The 10,314-nt window shown below is 30.2% G+C and overlaps 2 protein-coding genes across 2 annotated transcripts; one reads left to right on the top strand and one right to left on the bottom strand.

Annotated features, from left to right (window-relative positions):
- Window positions 1-1,083: 1,083 nt before the first annotated feature.
- On the bottom strand, window positions 1,084-3,450 carry LOC106774997 (FBD-associated F-box protein At3g52670). Its single transcript, XM_014662020.2, has 4 exons — window positions 2,629-3,450; window positions 2,384-2,527; window positions 1,995-2,287; window positions 1,084-1,499 (listed from the first exon to the last, which is right to left on the bottom strand). The coding sequence occupies exons 1-4, from the start codon at window positions 3,316-3,318 to the stop codon at window positions 1,490-1,492; spliced, it is 1,137 nt and encodes a 378-aa protein (XP_014517506.1). The 5' UTR covers window positions 3,319-3,450; the 3' UTR covers window positions 1,084-1,489.
- A 2,408-nt stretch (window positions 3,451-5,858) lies between these two features.
- LOC106764045 (photosystem I assembly factor PSA3, chloroplastic) lies at window positions 5,859-8,371 on the top strand. The gene is made up of 3 exons (XM_014648250.2): window positions 5,859-6,268; window positions 7,056-7,220; window positions 7,787-8,371. The coding sequence occupies exons 1-3, from the start codon at window positions 5,912-5,914 to the stop codon at window positions 8,105-8,107; spliced, it is 843 nt and encodes a 280-aa protein (XP_014503736.1). The 5' UTR covers window positions 5,859-5,911; the 3' UTR covers window positions 8,108-8,371.
- Window positions 8,372-10,314: the final 1,943 nt, after the last annotated feature.

Genomic DNA, 10,314 nt, shown 5'->3' with positions numbered 1-10,314 from the left:
ATCATGATTATATTGTGTCTAGGTTACTCTAATTATCATGTACTCTTGTATCAATTTATTATTATAAATAAAAGATTATGAGAGGGATCAATCAAATCCTCTAGAATTATTTTACAGTTTAATTCTCAAGTATAAGTATAATATATTTATAAGTATAATATATGAACCTTCGTGTTAATTTTTTTTATTTCTAATAAATGTGGAACTATTATATTGAATATCACATATAATTTAATTTATAATTTAAACAATATAATTCTAACATTATTTTTCATTATTTTTGCTCTCTTCTTATACTTTATTGACCATGTGCATTTTACTTAAATTTGAATTACAAGAGTAAAGGAAACGAGGTTCGTGTGATTAGAACTATTTCCAAAAAATTATACTTCAATTTCCATTGAATTTCCTGTTGAGCACTGACATGATTTTGAAAGTTTAGGACTGAAAATTTTGGTTATACTTTTATAAAATTTGAAAAAAAAAATTCCAGTAAGTGACATAGGTTAAATTTGATATTTTTAGTAGTAGTGACTTTGGCGACTATGATATAAAATGTTTTTATAAATTTAATTTGAGAAAACTTTGAGTAAAAGAAATGAAAATTTTAAATATTCTAGGTAAAAAATTAACAATTGGACCACATTTATTTAATTTAACTTGAGAGAAAAAAAAAAAGACCGAAATTACAGAGTTCAAATTAAATGACTAAAAGTGTGATTAAACATTTTGCTGAAGATTCAATGCAACTGATATCAGCATATTTTCTGTTTGGTGGTACTAACACAGTAGATATTCATAATATGTAAAATAAAACAATTTAAAGTAATATAATTTTTCAATAATATATAAAGCTTTCAATGATTTTATACACATTTGAGAGATGCTCTTAGTTATGACGTATGCTTCTATGTTTCTCAAATTGGTATCACTGGTAAAGTGAGGAAATCAGTTACATGTCCTTGTATATTATGAAATAAACATCTTCCATACTTAGCTAAATAATTGATAAAATAACTAGCTAGGCTCTTCATTTCAGAAGGTGAATTGAAGGAAAGAACTATATCAGAAACTTCAGAAAGATTAAAAAACAAAATACCCTTTACAAACATGATTTACTGCTACTTTCAGCATCTATTCTGCTGACAGTAACTACATGAAATTTCTTTGTTTTCAAAAAGTCATGACCCCAACATTCAATATGGATCTGAAAAATAAGAGAATGCGATGTATGATGACTGTCAATTTTTCTGTGAGTAAACCAAAAGGCTAAATCAACTTAGTTTCTGAAATATAATGTCATATTGTAAAGTGGAAATCACAGGCTTCACCACATTGTTAAGTCTCACTATTTTGTTGAAGGAACTGAAGGTCTTTCATTTGTATTTCAACAGCTTCTTTTGATAGAGGCTTGAGTTCTGAAACAAAACCATCATCAACACCAGCTGCTACTTTCTCTGACTTGTCTTTCACAAGGGGCTTGATCAAATCAAGATGAACTGTTGGAAATTCATATGATACGTAAATAATTTATAACAAACAAAATGAGAAACATTAACAAATAATTTTTTAATGATTTTGCATTAAACATCATCATCTTAAATCAAGTAAAATACTAATTCTGATTCCATAAAGTTACTAGAATTAATAATTACCTCAAAAGAGATACCAACAGTAAATTTTGGTTCTTTTGCAATGAATTTCTTTAAATTAACCATTGTTCACACAATTTAAAATCCAAAAGAATGAACAGGAGAAGCAAATAAAAAGAATTTTCCATAATATCACCCACTTAAAAAGATACATGATAAACAGGTTTCATCCGAAAACAACACAATTTTGAAACTTCAAAGTGTTTCATAAACTATTCTGGACAAAACCAATTATGTGTGGCAAACTTTCATTTGGTGAAGAAAAGCAGATTAATTTGACAAGCATGACCACATTCTTGCAGTTACTAAAAGAAAGGCAAACAAAAAGAAACAATCCTTAACTATTTAAATGAAAGTGTACAAATATCTGAGCTCTTCATGCACGAGGATAATTCTCTTTCCATATGAAGTTTTTCTCCAAAAGTAAAATGAGATTCACTGTCAATGCAGACATTCATGCTCCGTAGATATGTTGCATTCCCCATAATATAACTTGCAAATTGAATCTCATCTATAGAACCACTGTAATATTTAAGAGAACAGGTTTTAAGGTGTGATGAAATACAAACAGGAACAGATTGTGGATATGACCAAACTACTTCTTCATGGCCTGCCAAAAATGTATCAAAACTGCTCTGATAACAACAATCAAAAAATTAAATTAACACTAATATTTGAAGAAAAGATTAAAAAAAAGAAAAATCATAATTGAAAAGCTTAAATCATTAAACCTTATAAATGCAAATGAGAAGAGTTTGAAGTTTGGGACAATGCTCGAGCACTTCCAATACCCCAAGCCAATCCTTGCTATGCTGCAAAATCAATTCAAGTCGAACTAAATTCTGAAAGTCAAAATCCAGGATTTGTTGATATTTCTGCAAGAGATACAAAATGATAACAGAACATAAGAAATCTCCTTTTTTTTTTTTTTTCCTTCGAAATGGAAAGTAATATCAAACAAATATCATAGCATTACCGAATCCAAGAACAAAACTTCAACATCCTTAACAACTTCCAATGGAAGTAAATCTTCATGGATGCTGGCTCTAATCAACTTGGGCAATCTGATAACCTTCCCTTTAGTCGTAGAAATGAAACCTTTGACTTCCAAGTCCTCAAGATTAGGACACCCAGAAAGAAGCTGTGAAAGATCAAGACCTTCGGGAGAAGAAATATTATCCAAATGCAAGATCTTAAGCAAAGGCAAGTCAACGGAGAAAGTATTTTCCACTTGGATGAAAGTCAACTTGAGAACTACAAGAGTTTTGCAGCTAAACACCACAGATGGCAAGACAAAGCCCCAATCCAAATAGAGGTCGAGGTGTCGAACGCTTCTACTGACTGCAGCCGTAATCCATCTCTGGATACTTACAGGATGACCGTAGGTAGAGTCAGATCTGAGGCGAAATCTATGGAGGGGTTGATCTTTATCACGCGAAAGCAAAAAAGAGTCCACGGAGTGAAGAAAATGAGAGTAATTCTCGTTGTTTCTGTCATAATCAAAGAGGTCTCCGTCATAGTGGAAATCGAAAAAGGGAAGCGAGCGCCATAGAAATTTCCAGCGCTTGGAGAGAACACTCGTTGCGACAACATGTTTGGTCGGAAGAAAAGATAGGATGTGACAAAGGATTTCGTCTGGAAAACTACTGATAATATCATCGACCATGATTAAGAGTATCTAAAGAGAACACAACTGCTTCGGTTTCTTACAGAAATAACTGACTGCCCATAGGAAGGTGCAGGACAGCCTTTTCTTCAACAACCAAAAACATATAGAGATGACAAAAAAAACGTGTTAAAATATCATTTTCGAAAAAAAAAAGTCTAACTCCGGTCCGAATATAAGAAAAATTCAAGTAGCAAAATTTCATATTAATATAATTCAAAAACACTTAAATACAGTTTGATCAAATTCTAATACAATTTGATCAAGATCGATCTGAATGATAGTTTGTTTCAGCCATTTCAACCTGATATAAGTTTGTTTTAGTGTAAAAAAATTGAGCTAAGTTGCAAGAATCAGTAACGGATGAAGAGCATACTATAGCAAGATTGTGGTATTGAAAAAAAAAATGAGTGGAGGAAAAAATAACTTTGTACATATTGTACAGATCTATGGTCGAGTTCGACTTTCTAAAGATAATAAAAGTTGTATTTTCAAAAGAAACGTGAAGATTCTAAAGACGACATACAGGTAGACAACAATTTTAGATAAATCTGAGTTCAAACTTTGAAGGGAGTTTGAAAATTAAAAGATGGAAGAAAAAGAATATGTTATCTAATACATGACTCATCCGAAGAAAGTGACAAATTAACTTGGGAGAAATAGAGAACTCTTGTCAAGCCAATCTATCTACAAAGCTCGGTCAAAGTCAATCTACCTGCAGAGCTCAATTAGAGGGCTAATTCACTTGTGAACCTCAGTCAAAGGATTAATCCACTTACAAAACTCAGCTAGAGGATCAATCCACAAGCAAACTCGACCAGAGAGTCAATCCACAAACAAACTTGGTCGAAGGATCAATCCACCCATGAAGCTTGACCGAAGTACCAATGCATAATGAACTCAATCAAATGACGAATCTATTTACAAATTATACCGACCAAAACCTAAAAAAAAATTAAACACAAATATGTATGTTAAAGAAAACTCCCAACATTGAGGAGCTTATGTTCCTATCCGACCCAATAAACATGCTAAAAAAAACGGTCTAACAAGATCCGTTAAACCTCTTCATTATGGAGTAGGATAAACTTACGCCTAATCAGACAATATTCACATATCATAATTAAAATCGATAATTTGGCATTATGGTTATTGTTTATAATGAAGTATCATTATGTTATTAAATATATTCTTACATACTTGAAGTAAGTATAATTCTAATAGAAACATAAACACATGACCTAGATTGATTCTATAAATACAATTAATTCTATTAAAGAATACTCACCTCATAATCACTCATGCTTACTATATTTATAATATCCTAAACTTTCTTATTAACTTGAACGTTGAATAGTCTTTTGTATATGTGGATCTTCATTTTTTGAATAATAAGAAATTTCATTCCTGTTAACCATTGTTATAATGTTGGTACCTATATGCAAATTCACACTTAAGATCTTGATTAAATCATTTAATTTCTTTTTATATTGTAAAATTGGTTTGACTTAATTATTAATTATTTTTTCCTTTTAACATATTTAAATTTAAGTAGATATGTTAATTGCATGTTGTAGATCTCTTAATTGCATGATGTGCGGCATCATGGAAATTAAATTAGTCAAATTTTTAATTTTTATAAATCACGTCAATTTAGTAAAATATAATATTAAATATATTAAATAATAAAATTATTTTTTTTCTCTTTATTTTTGAGTTATTTATAGTTTATATTCGATTTCAATTATCTGTATTTTTTTATTTATGAAAAAAATAAAGTTAATTTATACAAATCTATTATTTTGTTTTCATTTTTTTATCTGTTTCATTAATGAAAAAAATATATTTTTTTTATTGTTTTTTATAGTAAAATATTACTTTTATGGTACACTACTTTTTTACTTTTTTATTGACATAAGATGAATTATCATGTGTTTTTTTATAATCTGTTTTTAATTTTGATAGTTTATTTTTTTAATGTTGAGTTTTTTTAAATAAGTATATTGACATAATATAAAAAAAAATTAATTTTTTACAATTAATAGAAAGAAAATTACATGTGAAGATAAAAACAACAAATTCATTTTTTTTATCTATTTTGAAATATGATATTAATGATAATTGTTGGATTATATAAATTTTTTCTTAAGATTCAAGGAATAACAAATGAGAACTTTCACATTAACTTTTTGGAACATAATTTAGGAAACCTAAATATATAGAAACATCCAATGAATAAAAAAAAATGAAAGTAGATCTTATTTAAAATGATATTTATATTAAATATAACTTTAAAACTATATATTTAAAAGAAAAACACTCAAGAAAATTAGAATACTAAATTAATGTATTTTATGCATAAATCAATATGTAAATATTCGTACGAACAAAAATAAAAATTTATTAAGTTAAAGAAAATCATATGTAAATCAGATGATGAATATATGGAAGATGATAATTTACTCTTTGTAATTTTTAATTAATTTTGGATAATAAGTGAGAAGAAGAGAGCAAAGTGGATAACATATATAAACGTGAGGCCAAGAACCTCAAATCCGACCACCTTAACCCCTTCCTTCTTCCTCCCCCGACCATGGTGGTTTTAAAGTCCACTTCACCCCTCTCACCTTTCTCTTCCCACCTCTTCAACCTCTCCTCCCTCCGCCGCCATCACCACCACCATGCTCACCCCACCGCCACCAAGCCCACTTCAAGAGTCAAACACTTCAGTGTCAAAGCTTACATGGAGAACTCCAACTCCTTAGGCAGTTTCGCCAACAAGGTCATCGGGGCACTCCCTGTGGTGGGTCTCATTGCCAGGATCTTCAGCGACGAAGGCGGCGTCGGCGATGACCTCGTGGACTTTGCTGAGTTCAGAAGGCGCGTTGGGAACAAGTGCTCCCAGGCTGATTCCACTGCCTTCTATGAGTTCCAAGACCGACGAGGAAGGGTGAGTGATCAACCAGTCTTTCTCCTCACACCATCTGATCTAATTTGCGTGGTTCACTGCATGGTGGTGTCAAAATCGTGTCTTAGTAGTTTATCAGAATTGGGTAGTTAAGCAAGAGTTTCATTTTGATAAGCTTCACCCAATTGAAAATCATGTTCAACATAAGAAACTTGCTTACAGTATTTACTCGTTAATCATTTAATCATTAAACTTATAGTATATGCACTAACAATGTCATTTTGTTATGTAAAAATGTAGAAATTTACACCATCATAGAATCATAAATTCAATGCGTTAAGAGTTTTACATTGAGAAGAATAAACTATTTGATATTTTATTTAAGCCTTGAGACTTTTCTATCGAATATATTAGACTTTTTGGTTGAGTTTTCCCTGTATGCTTATTGATGCTTTCATTGAGAGTCGGACAACTAAAAGGGCTAACTATATGCAGTTTTTCGTGTTATACCTTAATAGGATTTGGAATTAGAAGTTCACCAATCTAACCTATGATGATATTCAAGGCAAACATTTATTACATGGACTAACTCGGTTTTATGGTTGAGTTTAAAGAGCTAGATTTCATGTTCAGAACTCAATCTTTTATGAGTTTACATTGTTGAAGACTGGTGAAATGTTTAATTCCTACCCCATAATCAAAGTTGAATATTAGTGAGATTGATTTATCCTTTGTTTTTTTGTTTCTAACTTTATTCTTAGCATCGTTTTGTGGTAGCAATTGGGTATTGGTTTTGGTGAGCTAAAGGGGAATGGTTTGTTGTGGATAGGCAGGGGATCCACTCTATGTTCTGTTATGCTGTTGGCTAGCAGCCGTTGGTGCAGGTCTTCTCAAAACTGAGGATATTCTAGAAGGGGTCTCTAGGCTCCGGATCTCAAATGACATTGAATTTGAGGAGCAGAATTTCATGGCCTTGATGAGTGAGGCAAAGGAGGTTAGTCCCCATTTCACTTGTTTTAACTATCTTTGAAGGTCATTCAGCTCTGCTATTATGCTGTATTTGAAGAAGAACTCTGCCAGTTTGCATTAACTGACTTAGTCATTCCAAATTATGGACATGAAGCACTATTGTTTAAGTACTTACTAAGGAAATGCTGATAATATTAGTTATTCAGATTTATTTTAAGGCTTATTTCTCACTGTTCTCTTGTTTGGGGAATCGTTAACATGTGTTACATTGCCAAAGGTAACATTTTCTCTTGCCTAAATCTATATCATGACAACCATATTGACATAGTAAAGATGCATAAGTAATAGGAATGGTCTAATATTAGGATGCTCTTAAAGTAACCTTTCATTGGGTGATGACAAATCCAGATAAAGTTTCATTCATCTTGTGTTGTGACAACTACTGTATAGAAGAGGAAAAACAATTCTAAGATGTGTGAATGATATTCTTGCTTTTTGTGCCGATATGCTTGGTTCTTTGATTATGCTGAAGCTAAGTTTTATGTATATTCCACTATCCTAAAAACTATAAAACTTCTTCCTACAATGTAGAGACGGGCAAAGATAAAGGCTGACCCTCCTGCTATAGTAATGGAGACTCGAGCTGGGAAGGCTCTTGATGCAATCTATGTGTGTTGCTTTGGAAGGGATGCTGTTGAAGAAGATGATGAGAGACTGCTGACAGCAATGCTTGGTGCTGTTTTTCCGACAGTTCAGCGCGATGTGATCCAGCGCCTTGTGAAAGACAAGGCAGAGAAAATAGCTGCTGGTGTTGATGATGATTTTGTTTCAGAACTCAAGCCTCTATCAAAAGAAGCTGTTGAAATACAAATGAAAGACCTTCAGTTCCTTCAACAAAATAGTGAGACTTAACAATGTGGTGAAGCCTGTGATTTCCACTTTACATATGACATTATATTTCAGAAACTAAGTTGATTTAGCCTTTTGGTTTACTCAAAGAAAAATTGACAGTCTTCATAGATCACATTCTCCTATTTTTCAGATCCATATTGAATGTTGGGGTCATGAATTTTTGAAAACAAAGAAATTTCATGTAGTTACTGTCAGCAAAGTAGCAGTAAATGATGTCTGTAAAGGGTATTTTGTTTTTTAATCTTTCTGAAGTGTTCTGATATAGTTCTTTCCTTCTATTCACCTTCTGAAATGAAGAGCCTAGCTAGTTATTGTATCAATTATTTAGCTAAGTATGGAAGATGTTTATTTCATAATATACAAGGACATGTAACTCATTTCCTCACTTTACAAGTCATACCAATTTGAGAAACATAGAAGCATACATCATAACTGAGAGCATATTTCAAATGTGTATAAAATCATTGAAAGCTTTATATATTATTGAAAAACTATATTACTTTAAATTGTTTTATTTTACATATTATGAATATCTACTGTGTTAGTACTACCAAACAGAAAATATGCTGATATCAGTTGCATTGAATCTTCAGCAAAATGTTTAATCACTCTTTTAGTTATTTAATTTGAACTCTGTAGTTTTGCTCTATTTTTTCTCAAGTTAAATTAAATAAATGTGGTCAAATTGTTATATTTTTACCTAAAATATTTAAGTTTTTATTTCTTTTACTCAAAATTTTCTCAAATTAAAATCATAAAAACATTTTATATCATAGTCGCCAAAATCACTACTATTAAAAATATCAAATTTTTAAAATTTTATAAAAGTAAAGCCAAAATTTTCAGTCCTAAACTTTTAAAATTATGTTTGTTATGATCAGGAAATTAAATGGAAATTGAAGTATAATTCATTCGAAATAGTTTTAATCACACGAACCTAGTTTCCTTTATTCTTAGTAATTCAAATTACAATAAAATGCCATAGGCTGAATAAAAAAAGTATAACATGAGAGCAAAATTAATAAAAAATCATGTTACGAATTAGATTATTTAAATTATAAATTAAATTATATTTGATGAGTCTTTTGATTCGAAATGTATTGCAAATACACAATATAAATAAGATATGACGTTAATTCATACGGATTGATACTATTATAAATCATTAATTTTGAAATTACTTATGGTCTTTCGGGGATTACCAAAAGATTTATACTTGAGAAGGAAATGGTTGAAAATTTAAAATGATTTTTTCACATTAAGACGACTCAAAGAGTTGGAAACCTTAAAACAAACTTAGAGTCTTTTATTTTAAATTTATTTTTTACCTATGTAAAATTATCTATTAAATTATTTTAATTAATTTCATTTAACTTTCACACTATTATCCAATTCTAATTCATGTTCATTATTTATTTCATTAAATATTTCATCTTTATTATCCATGAACGGTTAAACTAAAACCTAATTTAATAGTTCTACAATTGAATCTAATTAAAAATTCTAGTTTCTCATCAAAATATATACAAAAAAAATCACTCATAAATCGAAAAACATGAAAAATTTAAATAAAAAAAGAAATATATTTCTAATTTTAATACAAATTTAACAAATAAAATAAAAACAACAACATAAGTGAAAAGAAAAACATACTAAAGAAAAATTAGGATAAAAACATTGATACATACAACCATCGTGAGATTCAAAGAATGAAGTATGTCTAAACATTCAAAAGAATAATAGAAGAAAATAAAGAAACACAAGGGTGGAATAAGTGGGATGATAAGTCAAATAGAGAAAAAGAAGAAAATAGAAGTAAAAATTGATTATAAGATATTAAAGATAACTAATCATTATTTTTCCCTGACCAAAAATATAATTTAGGTTAAAACCATTTAGGCATCCTTATTTTCGTAAGATATTCCCAATTTGGTCCCTTTATTTTAAACTTTCCCAATTGAGTCCTTATAAGTGGTAATTTCAAACAAATTAGCCCCTGCCGTTAAAAATCGTTAACGGTGTTAAAAGTGTGCAAAGGTGGGTAGATGACATGGTTAAAATTCTCCTTTTGAGGTGTTAAAATTGTGCAGAGGTGTTAAAATTATGCAGAGGACCTCAAAAGGAGAATTTTAACCATGTCATCTACTCACCTCTGCATAGTTTTAACATCGTTAACTATTTTTAATGGCCGAGGCTAATTTGTTTGA

The sequence above is a fragment of the Vigna radiata genome, chromosome 1 (genome assembly GCF_000741045.1).
Source record: "Vigna radiata var. radiata cultivar VC1973A chromosome 1, Vradiata_ver6, whole genome shotgun sequence".
NCBI classification, from domain to species: Eukaryota; Viridiplantae; Streptophyta; class Magnoliopsida; order Fabales; family Fabaceae; genus Vigna; species Vigna radiata.
This window is presented reverse-complemented; position numbering and strand designations above follow the sequence as displayed.